The 19,501-nt window shown below is 39.2% G+C and overlaps 2 protein-coding genes across 5 annotated transcripts in view; one reads left to right on the top strand and one right to left on the bottom strand.

Moving 5' to 3' along the window:
• Positions 1-4,883, bottom strand: part of jazf1b (JAZF zinc finger 1b) — a 13,328-nt gene extending 8,445 nt beyond the window's left edge. The window contains exon 1 of one of the 2 annotated variants that reach the window (XM_010776317.1): positions 4,658-4,883. In XM_010776317.1, the coding sequence (XP_010774619.1) occupies positions 4,658-4,772 (115 nt within the window). In that variant the 5' untranslated portion in view covers positions 4,773-4,883. The remainder of the gene's footprint in view (positions 1-4,657) is intronic. The other variant, XM_010776318.1, reaches the window with a different exon arrangement.
• creb5b (cAMP responsive element binding protein 5b) overlaps positions 4,862-19,501 on the top strand; it is a 41,575-nt gene continuing 26,935 nt past the window's right edge. Inside the window, exons 1-6 of one of the 3 annotated variants that reach the window (XM_010776321.1) lie at positions 4,862-4,926; positions 6,243-6,311; positions 15,120-15,197; positions 15,675-15,768; positions 17,725-17,846; positions 19,302-19,453. In XM_010776321.1, the coding sequence (XP_010774623.1) occupies positions 15,144-15,197; positions 15,675-15,768; positions 17,725-17,846; positions 19,302-19,453 (422 nt within the window). In that variant the 5' untranslated portion in view covers positions 4,862-4,926; positions 6,243-6,311; positions 15,120-15,143. Of the gene's footprint in view, positions 4,927-6,242; positions 6,312-10,230; positions 10,345-15,119; positions 15,198-15,674; positions 15,769-17,724; positions 17,847-19,301; positions 19,454-19,501 lie in introns of those variants that run through there. The other 2 variants (XM_010776320.1, XM_010776319.1) reach the window with 2 other exon arrangements.

Here is a 19,501-nt window from a genome sequence, read left to right as displayed (position 1 = left end):
TAGGGCCCCTATGACGGCCCACAAAAGGAAACCATCACACAACAAACCTTCCTCAGGCAACGGAGGAAGTGACGCCTGTAGCCCCCTCATAACGCCCTCCACGACCCTGGACCTTTGACACACACACACACACACACACACACACACACTCTCTCTCTGGTTCTCCCGTGCACCCTCATGGCCAAATGCACTCTGGGGTAGAGCAGAGTGGTGAGCATTATGGTGACATGTTTATGGTGGCTGTGAGCAGCAGGGGACATAACCAGGAGTGGTGGCACAGGTAATTCATTACGATGTGACCTCTGAGGAGGAAATGAAACCGAGTCAAGCTCCATGTGTAAGCTGCCTTTGCGGGTTACTGAAAAAACCTGGGGAGGTTAAAATGATCTATTATCAATATGTTTGGCTCGGACAGCAACTAAAACGTATTCCGTAAACTAAGTAATACATATAGAAAGAAACAAAAACACATAGGTAAATATAAGGGGACATCTGTAAATAGACACACATTCATTGCAAAAATGTTATATTTGTGATAATAATAATAATAATAATAATAATAATAATAATAATAATAATAATAATGATAATAATAATAATAATAATAATAATAATAATGATGCACAAAAAGGGCCAACAGTTTTCTGTTTCTCAGAGCACAGGTAAAGAAGACTTAAATAAAAGAAATCTGGTTTTCAACCAAAGAAATATCAAACTTGTCCCTCACTACACACCCATGTCGTGTGATGTCAACACAGACTGTACATCATGTTATATGAATAATGTTTTATTGAGTACAGGAGCCACTCATGTCGAGTCACCGCACAGGAACAGGAGCACTGGTGTCGGGGGATGGGGAAATGTAATTAGGCCCACCAGGTGCACAGATCAGGGAACTAGTTACTGCCTCCTAAATTTATTACTTCCGTGCAGATTTTTGGGGGTGCATACCAACATCTACTAAATGAGCCTCCAGTGAGAATTGGCCACAAACAGACTCATTGTTACTAAGCCTGGACACTGCAGGCCATCAGTGCACCATGCCTCAGCATTACACACACACTCACAGGTTTAAATAACATGATCGCCATTTGCTTCTGGTCCACAGGGGCCTGGTCGCTCAGTGACAAGGTAAACATCTCACTGGCTTAAGTGCGTGCAGGTTTTTAAAGAACACCAGTCTATTTAGGAGATATTTCAAGCTTAACACAACTTAGTCTTGGTAATCAAATGTTTTATTTTATTTTAGTTTATTTGTATATAGTGTCGTGGACAGGCCCAATTAATCAACTGTCACAAAAAACAGTAAATGGGGCAGCTTTAGCCAACATTGCTAATTTCCAGCTGTTGTCCCCAGCCAGATGATAACAGACACCCTTAAAATCTAAATGTTCTTCTTGTCTTACTGATGAATTAGGGTTCATTAGCTCTCCTAAAGTTAGCTAAATGTGTTCAAAGAGGTCTAAGTGGACCACCCAACACAATGTTATCAACTTGAATCTGCTGGTTGACAAACACCACATCCGCATCATAACTGACGTGGGATAGAAACTTTTCTATATTTTTATTGATATCTGTTTTATGACATTCAAACAACATAATATATTTTTCATATAGCTTCATGTATTTTAGTGTTACTCTTATTAGCCACTTATAACAAGGGGCTAATACACTGTGAATCGTCAGCTATGAAAAATGATGTCTTTAGGCTTTCTATTTCAAAGTTACTGTAATAATATCCTTCAAGGAAAGGGATGTATATGGGCACCAAACTATGCTAAAAGGATTTAAATACAATATATTCATGTATAGGTATTCTTAAAATTATAACTTCCTTATACATTAACAAGTGTGTGCTGTGTGCTCTGCATGTGTGACCATTGGAGAGGGTTTCATCCCTCCAATTCTATCTATCTAAAAGTTGAAGCAAAGTATGTTTTGGCCTATTATATGCCTTTTACTGTACAGACCGTGCATCTAAAAAAGACAAACCCTCAACCAACAGCAGAGCAACGCCACCTCTTGTTCACAGACCTGAACAGCAGGCCGGCTAAAGAAAATGGGGACAAGAATGTGTGCTTGTTTTCCAGGCGCCTAATTATAAAGCAGAATGTGCTTTAAGCAGCAGCAGGCCACCAGATGAGGAGGAAGACAGGCCAAATCAGGCACTCTCTGTAATTATGCTTCACAGGCACTTGGCACAACGCACAAGACTTCGCACTTCTCAGAGTGGGCACAGGCCAGTGGACAAAGGAGGGGGGCAGCAAGGTTTTTTCCACTCTGAGCCAACTAATTGCCTCGTTATTCCCCAATAAGTCATTTGGAGTTTGTTTTTTTCTAAGGCTAACACCTTGGACACATGCACAGCTCACAATCGGAGGGCAGAGGATATTAAAGCCAGTCAAGCAACAAACAAGAACAACATAGACAGCTGTGCCTTGTCAGCTTCAATAATAAGAGTCTGAACTATTGGATTAGGAAACAGATGTAGGAACTTTAAGAGTGTCAAACTCTGACACGGGGAATTCACTTTTTAGACTATATAGGCTTAGTTAACAAAAATGATATGAAAATGTACTGTTCATAATACAATGCAAAATGTATGTAAGATTAAACATAATACATTTGTAGTTTCTGACCTGTGATACACAAGGTCAGTTTTTATGTTATATCTATTTGAAACTTAAATTAAGTTAGCCTATCATAAACTCAATACCATATTTCTATTTTTACATAATAGTAAAGTAAGTTAGTAAATGAAAGCCACATTTTTACTGGTACACAGAGGTTACAGTAACGTGCTTTGAAAAACACATACATTTGTTCACAGGTAATAACTTAACTTGATTTAACATTTTTCAATAAACTTAACATTACATTTACACACAAGTTAGTGATGCTCAAATGAAATGGTTACCAAATGGAATTGCTCATCAAATGTCATATGAATAACAAAATAGATGTCTAAAATTTCAGAAATCAGATTTTTTTTATCATAAGTACAGTGGCTGAGGGAAATGTATATTGTATAGCTTGACCATAATGACTTCCCAATCTCAACACAAAGGAAGTTACTGTTATTGTTTTGCCCCACATGATCAAGAGGTGGCGCTGTTGATCGAGGTGGGACCATACAGTCTATTGGTGGGACATGATGGCAGTAAGGGAGATACTGTGGAGAGGCTATTTAGGGTGCATTGATAGTAAGCTAGGTGTGATGGTGTAATGAGCCAGTCATGATCAGATCAGCCATGTCATGTGGGACTGGAAATAATTGAAATACAATTAAATATAAAGTAGTAGTAGTAAAATAAATACAAAAGTAATAAAATATAATTGGCTACAACATATGATGATGCAAAGTACAAATATATACTTAGTCAGGCATAAAGGCAACACAGTCTCTAAAAAACTGCTCCAAAAGTGTGTGCAATAATTTATTTATCTAAAATGTATTATCTTTTCGATTTACACACGGCATCTATTGCACGTCTGTCCGTCCGGTGAGAGGGATCCCTCCTCTGTTGCTCTCCCTGAGGTTTCCCCCATGTTCCCCTTTAAACTGTGGGTTTTCTCTGGAAGTTTTTCCTTGTACAATGTGAGGGTCTAAGGACAGAGGGTGTCGTATTGTCATACTGATATTCTGTACAAACTGTGAAGACCACTGAGACAAATGTAACATTTGTGATATTGGGCTATATAAATAAACATTGATTGATTGATTGATTGATTTATCAAACTTTAAAGGTACTTTTTTTTAACTTTTCAGATGGTCAGATTGAGTGTGGCGTAAACAATTTAAACCCACAGTGGGACAACAGCTTAAAAAAACAACAACTAAAAATGAATCATACAAAGTTGTTTCACAGAAGGTTGTACTGTAATGGCGCTGGTAACTTGTAGATTTGTGATGATCTCAGGTGACTTTATGTTCTCTTAAAAAGTGATTTTAAAAATGTAATATAAACTTCATATTTTGGCCTTTAACACATGTGTACATGACTCATAAGTAACACGTTGACTTTATTAAGTGGATCGAAAGGCTGAACAAGACTGAAAGCTATTTTCTTTTTCAAAAGGCAAAGAGTATTCTTTTTTGTCCCCCATCAGCTGACATATTTGGGTAAAGGTGCACGGACAGAATATATATTTAACCATGTATGTATATAATGAGACACTTATTATTAATAGTATAAATATGGGTCAACAACATAAACATGACCATAGAGTCTAGACTAAACTCCACCTTTAACCTGATATATAGTGAATTGCATCCTTACTTGCAGACAGTATTAAACTGCACTATATTGTGAGGCGGATTGAAACGAGCGGATAAGTAGTGAGGGTATCTTCATTGGCTGCTGCAGGCTGAGGCTGCAATAATGTTGCACGACGAGCCGACGGAGCGTAAAGAAAGTGTCTTCCTGTCGATGTGTCTGCTGGTGTTGCAGCTGTTTTATCAGTGATACAGCATTGATACATACCTGCAATCGGTGAACATTAACAGTTATATCTACACGTACACATCAACAGCCACCACACCTAGCAACAGTGTTGTCAGGACGCAGGAAGTGACTTGCTAGCTCGCTAACTTAGCCATCTCTGCTAGCTGCAAAGCTCGGCCATTGCTGGCTGCGCTGCTCAGTACTTCTCTTACCGATGTGGTTATCCTCGATGTGCACGATGAGCTCGGCCAGAGAGTCGAAGTGAAGTCCACAGCCCCCGAACCTGCAAGCGTTGGAAAAGAAAGAGGCAGCGGCGATGCCTGTCATGGTCGCTGCTGCATTGGAAATGGGGGCAGCAGCAGCAGCAGAGCAGCGGGGAGACAGCAGGCGGACAGCGGTGTGAACAGCTGGAGCGGCGGGGCGGCGCGGTGACTTCTCCGGTCTGCGTCAAACCAGCTGGGGAGAGACACCCAGACCGGAAGTAAAGCGTCTGACTTTCAGTAGAAAAGCAGAAAGTAATAGAGTATTACAATGGATACATACTTGAACTAATTGTGAATTTATAGTACTGATTGGTATTTATCTTTAAGTTACCAAATAAAAATATCCCTGCTACTTATAAAAAAATGAATAGCTACAGGTTAAGGTTATTACACACAAAAGTATTTTTTTTCTAAAATTCTTATTTTTAATGATCGTGTATGGTAGCCTAAGTAGGCCTAAGGGTGCGCAATTCCCAGAGCACTGATCCAGTAAAACTAAGTAGCCTACCCTTGGATTACTGGATGGGCCTACCATGCATAGGAATGGAGCCTGGAAGTGTCAGGGCCTCCCTGCTCTTCACCTGCAAAATGTCCTTTAAAGAGACACCTTCTGACCCCGGAAAATAGCCAGTGACCACAAACAAACATAACACTACTACAAAGAAACTGAAAAGACACACAACAATACTACACAATGGGGGCAAAATGACCACAAAGAGACAGAACATGACCGTTAAGACACAACATGAACATGGACAAAACTTCATAAAAGATACTTAACAACTACAAAGACTAAAATAATAGCCTGCAATAGTCAACAAATAAGCTAACCTATTCATCAATACTAAAATCACTAGCTAAATACTGCTACTAGTTAGTAATACTATGAATTACATGGAGAATATTTTTCATTTAATGACAATGTACAGTTTTTGAAAATGTTAAATTATTGTTTTTCCGCTCAGGGCGTAATATCAAAATTAATGGATCAACTTTTCTGCTTTAAGTGTTTGTGTTGATTTGAATCCCATCTAAGTCTGGATTTGTGGCCACTAAGTGCCCCAAAATCAAAGAATTAAGAGATTAGCATTAAGATATACAGAGGCATTGATCACACACTGGAGCATCACGTAGCTGGAAAAACATCTCATGGCCACAATGTGGCAGTGTTGGTCAGATAAATATCAGTTGTGCTTGCTCTTTCTGTTCTGTAATGAAAAGCCTTCTATCAACCATCCTAAACTTTGGCATGAGTGTTGTTACATGTTGCTAAATACAAGTTAAAGTACACATTATACATTTGAAATAGAATTTCTGTCTGATGTTATTTATACATAGGTTTGATACCATAAAGGTCACTTGATGCATCATGTGCTGCAAGGTCATTTTGATTATTTTAGAGGCAAACTATACATTTTGATGTATAAGATGCTCTCACCCCTATACAAAATGAACAATTTCTGATTCTGATTTATAATGGATTGTGTGATGCATGGAACCAATTTAAGTTTTTTCTTTTGCTTTCTGTTTTCAGTGGAAGGGATGCAGTGATGCAATTGGTTGCAAGACAAAGACGGACGACTGGACAATGTACACGTAAGACGTAAGCATATTATAACAAGTGAAATAGATGTGCCTTTTCTGCATTTATTAGGTGTGCAGTAACTTTTAGTTCTGTTCTGTTGATGGTGTAGTGGGTCTACATTGAGCCCAGCCCGTGAAAATATTTTGCAGTTTTGCTTCACAACACTGAGGCATTACATCACACAAGGCCTCTCGTTTAAGGAAGCTGACAGCAATAGTTTAACATGTTGGCATTTGCTACCCTCAGTTATTTATTGATGATTGTGCTTGACGAGCATAGCTGCAACTAATCATTACTCTTTCATTTGTTTCAGCCCATAAACGTAGATACGGTAATATATGGGTTGGTGACTTTCTTCAGTAGAGATTTACTGAATAGGTTGTTTATCCTCAATTGGAAAGTACATGCAGGAAAACTCACATATCACAGCTGCTGTTAAGTGATTAAACCCTGTTGCCCTATGTGACCTACACAACAAGTTTGAGATAACCAACACGATAATTTTGTTCTCTGTTAGATAGTTACGTGCACTCCCACATATAGTAAGGAGGCAGTAGAGAGAGGCACCCAAATTCCTCTGGCTTCTGTAATTCAGCATCTAGCAGAGACGTAGTCCAACATCTAGGTCATTTCATTTGAAATAACACAGTTTATAATATATAATTAAATAGTATTGAAAGATGGCAGGAACAGTTTTTCCAGCTCCAAACCCTCCTACGATTTTCGTTCAAGTACATCTCACCACCATGTTTATTTATGAATGGTATTAATTAAACAGAGCGTTTTTTCCGGCCAAGGTAAACTATAACGGTCACACTCCTCCACAAATAAATCCAAAAGCTATGTTGTGTTATAAATCATAAGAATCCCATCTTTGTAAATGAAAGGTATAAATGTGTTGTTATTATCATCCATTTATTTGACAGTTTTTGAACCCAGCCAGAGAACATTTATAAATGCTTTTACCTATGACTTTAATAATCCAGTATGAACACAGACAGAAGTCAAATTCAGATGTCAGAAGGAAGAGTGATGCACTTACCCACAAATGCTGAGCACAGAGGACATCAGCCTACACTGGTATAAATCTAAAGAGCCATCAAACAGGCAGCACCATTCACCAGCCACCTAATGTAAATGTAACAGGGTTGAGTGGTTGAGTGCAGGGATATCACTGGGGTTATCTACTGGGAACCTCCCAGCACATATGTTTTGTTGAATTAGGCTCTCACTACCACCATGAAACTCTACGCTTATGTTTGGCGTCTCGGGACCAGAGTGTGTCCCGCACCATTTTCAAACCTTTGGTCGTTGTTTCTGGAGATTATATTATAAGGCGGGTAACACAAACTTTTTATGTTTCAACAAATGCATATAGTTCCCTACTATTAAGTTGAATAAGTTCCAACATAACCACGACTCTACATGATTTTGCATTATGGTACGGCTGTTTTGCTGTGTATTGAAGCCACTTTTAGCTGCTATCACCATACTGCAGAGTATGACCATTTAGCAAGAGTTCTCTTATTAAGACATTTATAAACAATGTCAACAATGTCATACTTTGGCAGTAATGTTAGGTCGAAGTCATTCATCAATATTTTGTGATTTTTAACCATTGACCAACAGTTTAACATATTTTCTAGTAATTCAGAAAACGTCATGATATCAAAAATTACCGTCTACAAATCTGCTGCATCCTTTAGTATAACATTGTGATAATTATCCAATGTGAGTGTATTGACACATTATACATCAGAACTTCTTATAAATGTAAAATCCTTTATAAAACGGACAGTGTGGAGATCTAACTGTAGTTTGCAAGTGGCATGGAGAATAATTTGAACATAATCAATGTATGCACTTTTACATTTTTGACAAGTAGAGATGTTTGCCTGAGGTGTTGAAATATGGAATGGTATGCAGTTATACTGAGTGCCCAACGTTTCCATCCCTGCAGGCACAGTCGTCTAAGGTGTGGAGCGCAGGAAACAATGTTTACAGTAACATTCCATTTGATTGAACATCTACCCTCTATCTTCTATTGTTTTAAGTCAACATTTACTCAAGATGTTTTATACTTTGTTTACAAATTGAAAACCCGTATGACACTTTTGTTATTTAGCCTCCTTCACCTTTTGCACCTTCTGCAACAAAGCATCCTCCCTGGTGCTAATGCTCCCAAGGTGATCTTACTGAAAAACCTTGCAGAAAGTCATAATAATAAAAGGTTAAGTATAATATAGATCAAATCTGCTTTAGTGTGGGTCACTGACCTCAACTGTATCGGCTCTTTCCAACCTTAATTGTCTGCTCCTCTGGGAGCATAATGTTTGGATTGGTTGGGAAATATATTGGCAATAAAGAGACAAAAGGATGTCATAAACGTTGATTAAAGCTCTGGTTAAAAGACAGAGGCGGAGAAGCTCTGAGTTATGAGGGCTTTTCAGACTGCGTTATTGTTTCAGTGACAGAGCTCTTAGTGCGTCTAGTGGAGTGGTCGCAGGCGAGTGGTAAACATTTCTCAAAGTGTGAGGAGTCATTAATCCCTGAAGCAGAGAACGGCTTCACTACCGGTGTCTGTGGCCCAAGAAATCACAGCCAGTTGGCCCCAGCAGGTCACACAGAGCTCCAACACAAACGCTTTGTACTCCAAAGCTCTTTAAATCTCTTTTAATGTGCTGTAGCTAAGGCACATATAAGGAAAGGCAGTGTGGAACTACTATGGGTTTCCCACATTCAATTCATTTGCTAGTGAAGCTTGATGATGGATACGACGACAGCAAGATACCCATTTGTGAGACAAATGTTCTTTTTAATTATAAAAAAACAAAACGAAATTAGTTTGTTAGTTAATAGAGATGATTCACTGAATAATATATATATTTTTTTCTCTTTAGGCAAGTCATGTCTGAAGTGGGTCATGTGTCAAAAATCAGTTTGAAGACCTTTCTATCCAACAATCTGTTAATATCAGTTTTGAGTTGACATGTTGAATACTTAAACATTAATTCGTTTTTTATCAAATTAGCACAAAGCATATTGGAAACCATGTAGTAATCCATCTATACACATTCCCCAGAGGGCAGGAGGGATGGAGGGAGTTAATAGTAGCTCAGCAGCTCATTTTTGCCTTCGGGCCCCATGGCAGGTTAATCCAGCCATTACTGTCAGTGCATTACAGACAGCCACCTGGACATACAGGTGGTTAGTCACCATCGCTTCATATTGCAAACAATTCCCTACACACATTGACATAATATTGGAGTTTAACTGAAAGGCAAGTATTGTATCCTTTTTTTTCTCTGTATATAATTAATCCAATAAGGCCTTTTCACACTAGATCTTTTTACATGTCACAGTAGTTAAAGCACAGGTGTAAATAATAAAAATTAATGATGGCTGAATTTAATTTAGCAGCTTCAGTTCCAGGGTCGTATGTGCATGAGGGCTTAGGTGAGGTCGTTAATGGTAACTGTAACACCTGTACTTTGAAAAGTGTTTGTTTGTAGTGAACAAACACTACATTTTATTCGCCTCTTAGCAGGACTATCATTTGCTATTTAAATGATTACAGTATGCTATTTGACTTAACCTTTTTGTATTTACTATATAGTAAGGCCAGTATTGTATTTAAAATGATGACGTTTTGTGATCTTCATATTTCACTTTGCTTATGGGACTGCTTAGAGTTAACAGTTAATGCAGTCCAGATCTCATTTGCATGGCTAATTGGTCAGTACTGGAGCTCCATCCTCGCGCCACACCCACTCTGCTCCGGCACTGTCGGTCCATGCCTCTGGGTGTGCATTCTTCTAAACTCCGCCCCGCTCGCACCGCCTCCAAGCGGACCGCAATGATTTAGAAGTTCAGGAATCCCACGTGACGTCACCCGGGGGTGACGTTATGCTTCTCTAAATAGATCGTATTGTAATCTTTTCTCAGTCCAACGTGGTTTCTTCTCAGAGACTGCTTCACATTTTTCTACACTTGTTTGGTAAGTTGAAAACCTCACACCAGCATGCAGAGGACCGTGCACGCGCCCCTGCAGGTTTGTTGTGTTTGTTTAAAGCGTTTCTTGTTACTTTTTCTCATTTTTTTCCCATGCAACAGCTTGTTTTGTTCTTCGCTTCAGCAGCCCTGCTCTAATTTTATTTTTTTCTAATTGTTTCTCAATTCCTGAATGCTTGCAAGTGTAAGAGGGAATAGATCATGTAGGTTTTGTGAGAGTAGGTGCATTGTCATCTCACTTGGCTGTCCGTGCGTCGGCCTATCTGTTGACTGTTGTGGAAGTTGAACGCGGAGTCAAGTGCTGCTGCTGCTGCTGCTCGCTGGCAGGTAGCAGCGGGGACCAGTCTGCAGGAATTTGTCCGACTGTAAAACAAGCGAGTGTCATTGCAACGGATGGTTTCATTGCATTTCACAGCAATTTGGCTCGTCTTATAGATGTTCTATTTGCTCCATAGCACCAAAGTTGGTTCCCTGCATCACTGCCTTGCTGTCCCATCTCGGGATACGCATAGCCGGTGTCGGTCCCGGACTGAACGCGCTGCAGCTCACCAGTGATCGTCCGGAAAAGGATTGCTGTCATGCCGGTTAAAAAGAAAAATAGTAATGCTCCTGGTCCCGTGAAATGTACGTTCCATTTTTTGTCTTAAACAGCAATGTGACCAACATTACGTCATTCTGCAGGCCAGTCGATATTTGATTAACCGCTGAGATGTTGAGGGTTACTTTCAGGAAGGTTGTGCTGACGAGGCGCGCTTTGTACGGCTTGGGGGGAAAAGAAAGATGTTTTAATCATTTGATTACTCTCCGCTGTCATTATGTTTATGTGACAACACTATCAATAACCACTTTTTTCTCATACACGCTGTTTTAGATTAATGTGACGGATGCCGGATTTATTGTGTCCCCTTTTAATTGGCTGTGTAAATAGCAGCTGATAGTAAGGACACGTTTCAGGATGATGTTAATAATAATTCCGATAATTTCATTTCATTTAGACTAAGATAATTTTATTTTTCTCCTTAAAATGCTTTTAAAAACATGCACATAATGTTATGCTCGTTAACTTCTATAATTTAAATTAAAGTTTTTATGTAAGCAACCATTTGAGGAAAAGTTTGGAAGATATGATCTTTCACCTTTTCCAATTCTTTGTTGCAAAAGGAATACAAAAACGTTGGAGAATCAAAACATTTTACCTTAATGAAAATAATAGCCTACATAACATATATTTGTATTTGTAGAATATTTTAGTAATATTCTGCTGAAGTGAAAAGTCAAGTAAGAACGTTAAGCATACAACTCTGAATAATTAGATAAAAACATCAAAAACAGCAAGGACTCTAGTCAGTGACAATAACCTTATCTTTGGTAACCTTGATGCAGATCTAATTCTTCACATATTTTACACAATGCTCAGCTTGATTGCAGTGCAGCGGCTCATTGCAGTAATGAAATGTGACCTTTATTTGTTGATGGGTGCTGCTTGTGCTCAAGGTGAAACATTCCTCTGGTGAGGATTATACTAATGTAGAAATAGGTCGGATGGCAAAAATCACAACACCCATCAAGAGTTTTTGTCACATACGTCTCACCTTTGAAAAACTGTTGCTCATTTATTATAAGGTTAACTCGTACACCTTCTAATCATTTCATTCGGGGACTTTTTTCCTTTATTCTAGTGATGGTATAATGAGAAATAGCGTGAGTGTTAGCCCACTGAGGGGTTTCTTTGCATTTGTTACAAGTTTACATGTTGTGAAACAGACCAGTAATTGATAGGTATTTAGGTCTCACATCAGTCTTTTTTGGCATTCATTCACTCAAAGAGCAGGAGTTCAGGGCAGACATTGTCTAAGGAGGCCAAGTTCCCTGCCTCAGGGTTTGCCGTGATCCTACCTTGAACTTGTGCTGTCAAAGGCCCAGGCTATGGGGAGCTGGAGATTTGAATTGCTGTGCATGTTTGTGCTTGCTTTAACCCCATATGCCTTTGCACCCCAACCCCTCTTTTCCTCACCATATTGTTTAAATTCTAATAAGCGGCATACCTGGAGAATTCCTCCCCAGCTTCTCTTGAAATCGAACGCCAGGCCCTAATCCTTCCCCTCGCACACATCAGGATATAGTTAATGTAAAGTGTAACCAAATTTCCTCTGCTAAACTAAAACATCTATATCAAATGAGAGCCAAGTGCCTCTTCCAAGGAAAGGGGCGTTGAGTACTGATCATTTTAAGTGTGAAAGCTATTGGATAATTCACACAGGCATTCACAGAATTCATGTTTAAGAGTTTTATGCATCATATGGTTCAAATTTCCTGAAAGTTATAAAATGACCAAGTCCCATTTTAGAAACAGAAAGGTAAAAGTTAAACCTTTGCATGTGTTTTCATCGTAATTGATACTTTGTTTCCTTTTTTTCTTATTAATGCTTTCTGGTGACATCAGTTTTATTTGCGATTCATTGTAGAGTTTTAGAATTAAGTCGTACAGGTGTACAGGAAAAAGCCGGAAAATGACAGCGGCAACCAGAGTTTCACAAACATCTGAAAGTTCGATGTAACTGTATTTCAAATACAAATGTGACCTAAAGTGTAGAGAACATCTTTGACATGTCCATCAGCTTTTTGAAGCAGTTGTTCTTCATTCCTACTTCCATCCTCGATCCAGCTTAAGTTCAGAGTTAGGATCAGCAGTGTTAGTCATGTTTGTTGTGTCAAAGGAAACCAGGTGAGTTTTCAGGGGCCCTGCAGTAGTGAACTGGTGACAGAAAGAGAGAGCAGGGCTCATTGCTCTCTGACAGAGAGACCCTGTCCAGACCCTGTTCTGCAGGCTCGCTCATGAAGCACAGCTTGTTAGGAAAACAGCACTGCTTAGCATAACACAATATTTGAGTGTTTTGACTGTGCTTGAGGAAATAGTCTGTACCCGTGAAAAAGACACACATGTACATAGTGTATGAAGGTATTCATGCTTGACACGTGATGCTTGGCCCTGACTTGGATTTCGGATGCGTTTTTGTGAATTGATAGAGGAGAATAAACTATTTGTTGCATGTGTGTGATAAACAATTGAGCTGTAGGGTACTGCAACTAGTTTGTTATCAAAAACATACATGATGAAAAACTTTATAAGGATGTTGGTTGGGATGGGATTAGATCAGAGTAACATGAGGGAGACTGAGAAAAAAGGAAACAGCAGAAAAAAGAGACGATGCATTGTGGGCCGTCAATTCTTTATCCGCAAATGTCTTTCATTTGCTTCACTTTTTTCTTTAGAGTACAATGTGCTTCTCCAGACACCCTGGATGTTCACTTGTCTCGGTGCGGCTTTGGTCACTCCTCACATGGATCTTTGTGTGCAGAGTTTGAATGTCTATTCCCAGTTTGCAAACCAAACGACCTGCATGTTCAGAATTAAGAAACGTCTTGCTAATGATAAACACACCGGCTTGAAGATAAATATGCTCCCCTGTGGCTTGTGATTATTAAAGACTACCTTAATACTTGTCATCACTAAACATCTGTAAAAACATCTGTCAGTAAGTGCCTAACATCTGTAGTCCTGGCATGTATTGACATCTCAGAGGTTGTTTGTGTTTGACAGCGATGAGAATAATTGTAGTACACTGCATTGTGCTGAACGATAAGACTTAGAAAAAATAAATACGTAAAATAGCCACAGTAGCCAGCAGTCATCAAACATGATATTGAAGTAAAGGTAAAGGGATAAAGCCCCCAAAAATATTTATATACGTTAATGTTAAGGAGTTTTATTTTACGATTTTCCTTATGTAAATAATTCACCTAAACTTGCATCGATTTTTAATGTTTACTACAAACACAATACAGTCCGTATTAAAAAAATGATTAGGTTCCTTTACCAGTTACTGTGTATATTGGTTAACTTTTTTTAATAAATATGCTTTTTATAAATATAATAGTAGAATAATATTTCTAGATTTCTTTCTAGACTATTTGCTGGGTCAATTCTGAAGTTGTTGTAAATGTTAATGGTTTAAATATTCTACTGTGAGTGGGGCATCAAATACATTCAATGATTAGAGTGCACATGGAGGCCTTTAAAGACTTTATCATTTGTTGTGCTCTTGGTTTGATCTTGAGAAGCTTATAAAATGCACTTGTTTTTTCTGGTCTTTTCTCTCTTTCATCCTGTCACAAATATAGTCTATAATAGAGCTGTTTTCATATATCTTTGAAGCAGAATGCATCCTTGTGTATATGATTAAGTTTCTTTAGTTTAATTGTGAAAGGATATCGGCCTTTAATATTTATGTGACTGGTATCATTTTGTATTTTATTAACAGAGATACGTACGAGGCACTCCTCCTTTCTGGGAAAGTGGGTCCTCTTTTTCACTCCAAATTATTAAAGTAGCTCAAATTTTTACCGAATCCATTGCACACCTGACATGATGCGTGGCTGTGGCTGTGGTGTATTGAGCAAATGCTTATAGAGCACAGATTTGTCAGTAGGTGGAAAGTAAACGAGTAGTTGTAGCTGTCAGACCAGCGCAATGTGCTAGATTCTGTCACTTTGTGGTGAAAATAAACACTTTGTTGAAACTGTGATTTCTACATTGTGTTTGATTGCTAATTTCACACTTGGTCTATCATTTCATTTTTGGGATTTTTGGATTTTTAATTTAAGAAAATAAACAAATTATCTACGTATGTGTATTTTTTGTTCCATTATTAGCGTGAAACAAGGAGTGTACATTTCCCCCCTTGATGCTCGCAGGGGAAATTCAAGTCATTAAATGTTTCGCTTTGCTTTCTCCTTTTGTCTGTTTTTTTGTAGTTTTATGAGAAGGTGGGCAGAGTGATGAACTCAGACCAGGAAAGGCCGTACGTGTGCAACGCTCCTGGTTGTTCTCAGGTGAGTGTGTGGGGAGAACCACAACACCCTGTGTGTGTGTGTGTGTGTGTGTGTGTGTGTGTGTGTGTGTGTGTGTGTGTGTGTATGTGTGCCTGTAATATGAATAGGTAAACACTGAGGAGTGGGTTACTGTCTCACGCAAAGAGGAGAAACAAAATAGCATTGAAATGAGGCAAACACAAAGTGTAAATAACCCTTCAGGTGTAAAAATACCCTTTAAAAACAAATGCTCTTTAAAGTTGGTATTATATTGAATATTTTCTATCAAAATCTCATCGTCTAAAGATTATGTGAATGCACCAATAGTCAATTGCACAATAGTTTTGCAATATTGACAGAGAGGTATTTGTTCAACATTATCCTGATTTATAATTGTCTCCATATTGCCAAGTGCTATTTGAAGATTTTACAGTTGAAATGTGAAATGTTGTCTTTCTACATACAATTCTTACGGTCCTATTTTAAAAAAATCTACAGCGGTTCCCCACGGAGGACCATCTGATGATACATAGACACAAACATGAGATGACCCTTAAGTTCCCCTCCATAAAGAACGACAACATGTTATCAGGTGAGTTACGGCTACATCAATTCAAACGCACACACTACCTCAGCAGAGTTTAGAGGAAACATGCAGCTCCTTTGCAGGTGTGTGCCTCAGTGACTCATCCGAGTCAGACACACTTGTCTATCATCAGAAAACTTCATGGCGTGTCTATACCAGTTGTTTACAGAAATGTAAATCATAGGACACACGTTACCTTTAGCTTTGTTCAGGGCATAGCACTTTACGCACACTTCAGGAGGTGATGACGTGTGTCTGGAGAAATAAGCGTGTAAAGCTAAAGTGGGATTAACTTTTCCCATCATCATTAGATTCAAGATTCAAGGCTTTTATTGTCATGTGTACATGGCTACAGTGTAGATATATCAATGAAAATCTCTCACAGGCTCCTCCAACAGTGCAACACAATAAAACAGATCAAATAGTTCAAATAGTGCAAGTAAGTACAAATAAAATATAATAGAAATAGTGCAAGGAGAGACTATATACAAGTAATTGGAATATGATATATTAGATAAATAATTAGTCTTGATCCCACTGTAGGGGAAGATGGTTAACATTTGTTTTAAGGTTATTGTTGTGTATACGCCTAAGGTGACATGCTGATCGGCGCATTCATCTACTGTTCAAAGAAACACAGATTGTGTGCTACATTTACAAGTGTCAACCCAAGGCCGATCCATAAGTATAGATCTCCGTTCCTAGAAACAGCCAGGTCACACTAGATGAAAGCCACGCCACCGTGATTGTGTCTTCTCTATTATTTACGCTCAGTGGACAGCAGGATCAGATTTTCTAGGCCGGGTGTTCTTATCGCTTGTTGTCTGAATTACATCTCTGACCATTTCTCTTTTAGAGACCTTAAACTCAGAATAAAGTAAATGGTATGTTATTTTAGCTCAGCAACACATTGCTCTAAGCTGATGACTAAACGGTCTCCGCTTAAAATGTGAGTAATATAACTGTCGACCCAAACTTAACCCCCTGCCCCATTGACTCATACTTGTTATCCTCAACAAAAAATTGACCTGACTCTCCTTTTTATTTATAAAGCTTGAGCTGTTCGAAATGGAAGAAGTTTATTTGTAGTAGAACTGTATTTTGGTTAAACAAGTCATGTTGAAGGTTTGAGTCAATCCTCAGTCTAGCCAGAATGGATAAACAGACCATGAAGTATGCTTTTAGCCTTTGAAACAAGCCTGATCCTAAAATCACCTTCAACTGTCTGAAACCTGATCCCTGTGCACCCCCCACAACGTCAAGTTGAATACCACAGCTTGACCGAGCTCAACAAATGAGACCCCCACTCAGTAGGTGGGATCTGTACCTTATCAGCTGGAATGGGGCTGCCAAGCACAGTATCTCTCACTCGCTAACAGAATGGAGTGTTTTTCTTTCTTAAAATCATTGCAATACGGAACAACAATACACTATTATTATACTTTCGTATCAATATAGATCTGCATTGAGTTTGTAGTCGAACTGTGGTCCATATGACCCCAAAATAACAAGAATAAACAGAATTTTGCTTAAGACACTCCCACACTTCAACCCCCGTCTCCTGATAGTACTTTTTGTTAACACATTTAGCAAAAAACACATAAAAAAGTATAGAAAAACAAACAAATCTGATGACATCATTATAACAAATCTAACATATACAGTATGTCTTGCTAACATAGCGTGTCATTTAGTGTTGTGTATTATTGTATCATGTGTCCTTTTGGATTGCTGCTGTTTTGTCCTTTTTGTTTTTGTTGCAATGGTGACCTGCCAATGGGTTGCAGATGAAATGCAGCTTAAAGCTGACATTTATGTTAATAATAATTTAGCATGCTGCTCTACTCCATAAGCTGTAGTGTTTTGCTGTCCACGATCATGTTGTATGTGCAGCCTGACAAACACTATTAACAGTTGTTGATTTGAAGGTAAAACTTAAAAAACCTTGTCTTTGATTTCCAGACCAGACGCCCACGCCAACACGCTTCTTGAAGAACTGTGAGGAGGTGGGATTGTTCAGTGAGCTGGACTGCTCCATTGAGCAGGAGTTTTGCAAGGCACAGGAAGAAGAGGACAGTAAACAGGTACTGTGAGAAAAAAAAGCCTCAGGCTGAAAAAAAAACAAGGTGAACCCTCAGCCACCCACAGGGGTTAGGTCAGGTGGTTATGAACTGTTATCTGCTGCCATCATCAGTCATGTCACCAACGGCAGCCCACACACTACGAGCTGATGTACACCATTTTTTATAGATTTGCAACACCTTGACCTCATTTAACCACACTATGCTAGCTTGTTCAAAAAACTGATGACCGCAGATATTTATACACCTCCTATATTTCAACGTAATATTTGTTTTTACCTGTTGCACTCACTGATCCCCACCAGTCTTGTTGACAGTGACGGACAGGGTAAGCAGCTGGAGATTTGTCACCAACTACAGACGAGGAGAAAGAAGATCAGGTTCTCCACCTGTAACTTCAAACAGCTCTCCAGCGCTCTCTCATGAAGAGAGTCCTATTTCCTCCCAGACATACAGGCAGACCCCTGAGACAACGTTTATGACCTGGCCAGACATTTTCACATTCGACCAAAGACGTGGTCATTTATGCATTATAGATCCACCTTGAGGCAGCTTCACCTGAAACATAGGTACTAGTCAAATCACCACAAGACAGACTGCTTATCTAATGTCTGGAGAGATGTGCAGAGCAGGCTGCAGCTAAGCTGTCGGCTGGGTGGTTTGGCTCTGGAGCTCGTCTGTGCTCAGGTCAGCCTTGTCTCGCCTCCCCAGCCTGTGTGGTTTATGATGGGAGGCTCTGCTGAATCAGCAGGAGGCGAGTCGGAACAAGACTCTCTAAAAGTGCATATCACAATAAACAGAGTGGGAGCTTAAAACTTGAAGAAAACAGCAATCGGCCTTTATGAATATTAATAGTCATATATTAATTTTACCAATAGTCGTGTGTCTGTAAAGAGTGAGAAGTGTAGTTGATAAACTTTGTTTTTACCTTTCCTTCACTTGGGCACGTATATAACATATCATTTAGCTGACTCTTTTATCCAAAGCGACTGACAATGCAATTGTACAGAAATGAAAAGTTTTGCCTGTATTTTCCTTTTTGTATTTGATCATTCTCTGTGGCTGTTTCTCATTTGACTCAATGCAAATTACTTCAACTTGATGTTTGTTTTATGCCAAGATACTGTATGTGCGTTGAGCTCAGACATATTTTGTTGAATAATGCACATGGTTATTTTGGGATGTACTATATGTGAGATCACATGTAACAAACAGGTAAAACAAACAAATGGGCCTGCTGGGCTACAAAACAATAAGGAAGCATGGTCTTCATTAGACTCTTAATGTTTCCTCAATGCAGCAACAGCCTGGGAATGATAGCCTACAATGTTCCTCATTACCGATCCAAACAGATGAAGTGTTTGAGTTGTGCTGAAAGTAAAACGTTCCCTCAGCTGGGAAAAATGTGACAGTTTCCTTACTTTCTGCTTGCTTTTCTCTCCCCTTCCCTCGCTGCAGACCATCTCGCTGCATGGTCAGTCAGGCCAGCACCAGCAGTCCCACTCGCGGATGGGCAACCATGACACCAGCATCGTGATCCAGCAGGCCCTGCCCTCCCCTCAGTCCAGCTCCGTCATCACTCAGGCTCCATCCACCAACAGACAGATAGGGTGAGTAGGCTTGGGCCGAAGAATCCAGTAAAATGCCAAAGGTTTTTT

Source organism: Notothenia coriiceps, unplaced genomic scaffold, assembly GCF_000735185.1.
Source record: "Notothenia coriiceps isolate Sejong01 unplaced genomic scaffold, NC01 NC01_scaffold00016872, whole genome shotgun sequence".
Classification (NCBI taxonomy): Eukaryota; Metazoa; Chordata; class Actinopteri; order Perciformes; family Nototheniidae; genus Notothenia; species Notothenia coriiceps.
Note: the sequence above shows the minus strand (reverse complement) of the source record. Positions and strands in the feature narration are given on the sequence as shown.